General features: G+C 45.7%; 1 protein-coding gene across 2 annotated transcripts; it reads right to left on the reverse strand.

Annotated features, from left to right (window-relative positions):
* Window positions 1-1877: 1877 nt before the first annotated feature.
* Window positions 1878-4108, reverse strand: LOC144130077 (uncharacterized). Of its 2 annotated transcripts, XM_077664109.1 has the most exons (6): window positions 3869-4108; window positions 3659-3802; window positions 2736-2783; window positions 2621-2665; window positions 2491-2547; window positions 1878-2405 (listed from the first exon to the last, which is right to left on the reverse strand). In XM_077664109.1, the coding sequence occupies exons 1-6, from the start codon at window positions 4068-4070 to the stop codon at window positions 2056-2058; spliced, it is 846 nt and encodes a 281-aa protein (XP_077520235.1). In that variant the 5' UTR covers window positions 4071-4108; the 3' UTR covers window positions 1878-2055. The 2 variants fall into 2 exon arrangements, with proteins under 2 accessions (XP_077520235.1, XP_077520229.1); XM_077664103.1 differs by having other exon boundaries at window positions 3659-4108.
* Between the last annotated feature and the right edge of the window lie 327 nt (window positions 4109-4435).

Below are 4435 nucleotides of genomic sequence, written 5' to 3' on the forward strand. Positions count from 1 at the left end.
AACCTTGGTGGGTTGATGAGCAGCAACACGTTTTTTTTTTGCAAGCTTTCTTTAGGCAAATGGGTACAGTGAATTAGTGTATGGGCACATTCTGTTGGGAAATAAATGTCTTTTCAAAATCCTGTTGTTTTCTTTATATGCGAGTAGCATAACTTTTCGATTCCACCCCGTAATATACAACACAATGCAGGTGCAGCACATACTGCAATGCGCACACAATATGCAATATTAACAGAGAATGTTCATTACGTGCAAAATTATCACAGATACTCTTACGTTGTAGGTTAGAATGAAAATGCGCAAGGAACGACAGCATAATACGCAACATCTATAGGTGTAGCACATAATACAGTTCGCACAACATATGACAGCAATATTAACAGGGAACATTTGTCAGGTGCACTGTTCTGGATATTTCTATTGCAGGGACGAGCGAAAGCACTTGACAAGGAAAAAAATAATACACAGTGCAATTCATAGTCTACTATTATTAACAGAAGGCTTGATGAACTCTTGAGAGTGGCTACTACCATGCAAAAGGAGAAAATAAAAAGCCTGTTCAAAACAACTAGGTACAACAATTGTAGTAGAGCATTATACAGCAAAAATGGTATAATACAATGGTAGAAATGGCTGTGGAACATAAGAGTAACAGGGCAGTTCTGTAGAGAAAGCAAGCAGTGTCATGGTTGAGACATTGCTGAATAGCTCACATTGTTTCAAATCCGGCCTCTTAGAATCAGATTCCCAACACATTACATGGATTTCACAGATTACAAAAGTGAAAAAACACTCAGTTATGCAGCCACTGCACAAGGCAAGATGTCACAAAGTGTTTACGACAAAAGACCTGCAAAGGATGAATAGCAAGCAGAGCACTTTTCGGGCTAATTTGTAAAAAATGGCGGGTCTATATCGATGGACACTAGGTATTAAAACACTCATGCTGTGCGTGCAATGCCAGCCCTCCTTAAAGGACCCCCACCAGTGTCACTCATCATCGATGTGTTGCTTTGGAACATTAAACCTTGGCTTAGTTTATCCTCAAATTAATCTGTGTCAAAAACAATACGTGCTCAAGAGATTTTTTAACTACCAAACTAACACTTTCCTTCACAATAAGCATATTAACATATCAAATATTTTCTGCTGTCTTCAGCTTTGCGCACTGGGAAACTAGCATTCCCTAAAAGGCATTTTCAGATGCAAAGTAGGTTTTACCATAGATTTAAGGGCCCTATGTATATAGTGGAGGTGCCCACGAGCCAAATGTGACTTGAAAGAAGTAGTAGTTATTGGCGCACTTCCATAATAGGCGGCTGGAAGTTACACAGCAATGCACAAACCCTAAACAGACTACTTGCTATGTCCAGCATGTTTATCGGGATGGGCTTATCAAAGAAATGAAACTCCTTGATTCGCCTTATAACTCTTTCTACATGAATGCGGGCACTCGCAACCTTTCTTGTTGTTCTCACCTCTTCAACAGAAAACTGAGGTGCTCTTTTGAAGGGAGGCATGTAAAGTGTTACACCTGCAGGAAGGCTGCTTTCTAAGCGAAAGCCCTTGTCAGCCATTACTCCATCTCCTGGCTGCAAGAGTTCAAGCAAACCGCTTGTAACAACAATTTCTGTGTCGCTTACGTGACCTCCCCAGAGGTCAGGTATGAAGGATACATAGCCGTCTGGCGTAACTCCTATTAGTGCCTTAAATGTGTTGTAGTGCTTGTAAGAAGAAAACGTCTGCTTTTGGACACCGAGGCGAGACGGCTTCTGAATTCTGACTTCAGTGCAATGCAGCACAATCCTGGTCTCGGGAAACGGCCTGAATGCCTCTGGCATATTTTGTTTTATCTGCTCCAGTGTGGGAAAGCTGTTCAGTGAGGTCAGTTCCTTGTCTAGAAGGTTCACCCATGTGCAAAATGTCCTACTCACTGTGGACTCGGAAACTCCAAAGTTTCTGGCTATTTCTTTTGTACATGTTCCCGTGCGCAGTCGGTATAGCACCATAAAAAGCTCCTCTTTTTTTGTCAGCTGTTTGTCTCCATGTTCACTTCTATTTCCTTCCCTTTTTTTTTTCTGCACAGTCCCAGTACTGCATTATGTTTGCATTATTCAGAACATGATTGTACAAGGCATCAAACAGTCCTCTATTTGCAAGACCAGTATAGAACTTGAATGAAGTTGGGTCAATGTTGTCAACAGAGAGTGTCCGCCTTTCCAGTTTTTTATATTTAACTTTCCATTTTTGTACTTCCTTTTTAAGAGCTAGGTTTTCTTGAAGTAGTGTTGCGCTACTTTGAGGGCACCTTTCTTCTGACGCCTGTATGTCATTGATGTCGCTTGTCTCTGTTGCTGCCGTCTGCAGAAGCAGCAGGCCATGCACAGCATCACACTCATTTTGGCCTGCAAGCAATAGTTTACCAAATGCAGCTTATATGAACTACACAAAGCACACCACTGCACCCTTTACAAATTAGAAACCACTAACTTCTGTTTGAAGAAGCGCCAGCTGCCGCATAATCAGAAGACTGTTGGCTCTGAGTACCTAAAAAAGAAAAGCCCAACGTGTTAATAAAGCTGCCAACCAGGCAATGTCACTTTGGTTACAGAGCACAAACCATGCAAGTCTCCTTCACTGTCACCATCGATGTCCATGTCGTCATCTGGAGAAATAACAAGTCATGAACAATACTGAGCTTAACACAGCTGCAAAGCTAATACAACTAAACCTACCTCCACCGCCCTGTACTGCAGAAGCAAGAGTGCCAGATGGTATGCTACCTAAAAAAAATGAAGGCCTGGATTGATAATAATGAAGGTGCTATGAGGGGACACAACAGCGAAAGAATAAAGATGTCACGGAAGAAGCGTGTACCAAGAAACCCATGCAGCAGATGCATCCTACCGCGGCACTAGTGCTGTGATACCAAGTAGTGAATGCGACAGCACAAAACCCATGCACAAGTCTAATAAACTGAGCGTGGAAGACAGTCGGCACACAACGCGTCATGCAATATTTGGGACATGTTTACGCAGTAGTAAACTGCTCACGGCAGCTTTAATGTGACATTCTTAGTACTTAACTGAAGAAATAAGCTTTGAGTGAGACCACGGTAACAGCACTATCCTAACAGTTTTTTTATTACTATCTCGACTGCATTACGCGGATATGCGTGTCATATCTGGACAGGTTTATAACATAACGATTCTGCTCAACGCTTAATCGATGGCACGGCTCAATGCGTGGCCGCCGCGCCTGCTGAGGCACGGGTGCGCATGCCATGAAAGCAAAAGGACAGGCAAGCACAACGGGCTGCACGAATAGGTGCATTGGCTGTCATGCTTGCGATATGTGCAGGCGTGCCCGAGCTGTGGCCGGCTCAGCTAGCGATGCGAAGTTTTCATGCAAGCGGCAACAGTTTTCGCAAGCAATCGTTGTGCTCAAGCGCTGCCGAATAGCTACACGAGCTATAAAAGCACAAGCGTACTCGCAACAAAGAAGCTCTGCTATCATTTCACTGTATTTTCTCACAGCACACCGCTACATAGGTTAAACAAGCATGCGCGTCCATAAAGACGAGGGCGAGAGGCGCACATAAAGCCATCCTGGTGATACCACGCACAGCTCTTCATGGATGCGAACACACGAAACGCACCTTGCTCTCGTAGCTTCTTTTTCGTTGCCCGCTCCATCGCGCGTTGAAAGCGGATCACAGCACTTGCCCGTTTTGCCTTCTTGCATGAGAAAGAAAAAAGCGATGGAACGAAGTCTGGGTGCCGCGGTGACATCCGAGGCCTCCCTGTCCATGAACAAAACAATTCGTGATAGACTGCACACGCATTTAAACACAGTACCTCGTCCGTACCTGTCTCAAAGTGATTCCCACACAGTCTTGAACCGCTTGACGGTGCCCAAGGGCGGCCATGATCGTCGAGCCGGCGAACTGCTTTTATCCACGCTTCGCGTCGTCTGGGGTCCCGGGAAGCGTTCGGAAAGCGAAAAAATCCAAGTTTGCTTCCCTTTTCATATTGGGCATTGCAGCCGTATGCAACACATGTCGTAGGCATCGCCAAATGCGTCGCGCTGAACGCCCGACAGCTGCAGCAACGCACCCCGCCAACGCTGACTCTGCGCAGGAAGCGGTTTGTTTACACTACCAATATGTTTCGCGACACCGCCGCCAGGGGATACGCGCATGCGCAGTCGCGTCGTGAAAAAGGCGGATTACCGCTCGCGAACCGCTCGCGGCGAATACACCCTCTCTCAGCGGCGGAGGAAGCTCCAGCGGCTGGAGCGGAGAGATTCGGGCAAGTTGGAAATTTTCGCGGCGACGACACGGCAGCACCGCACCTCAACCAATGACGGCCCGGCGTTGCCACATGACCAGTAGAGGCCTCGCGCAAGAAAGCATGCGCACAGACGAGTGTTTTTA

Source organism: Amblyomma americanum, chromosome 1 (genome assembly GCF_052857255.1).
Source record: "Amblyomma americanum isolate KBUSLIRL-KWMA chromosome 1, ASM5285725v1, whole genome shotgun sequence".
NCBI classification, from domain to species: domain Eukaryota; kingdom Metazoa; phylum Arthropoda; class Arachnida; order Ixodida; family Ixodidae; genus Amblyomma; species Amblyomma americanum.

Excerpts from the sequence above, each read along its gene's own strand:
- LOC144130077 (XM_077664103.1), bottom strand. The coding sequence starts at position 4,070 with ATGCCTACGACATGTGTTGCATACGGCTGCAATGCCCAATATGAAAAG. Across the intron at positions 2,784-3,658 it reads AAAGAAGCTACGAGAGCAAG|GTAGCATACCATCTGGCACT; the intron begins GTGCGTTTCGTG and ends CATTTTTTTTAG. Across the intron at positions 2,406-2,490 it reads TGGCGCTTCTTCAAACAGAA|GCCAAAATGAGTGTGATGCT; the intron begins GTTAGTGGTTTC and ends TATTGCTTGCAG.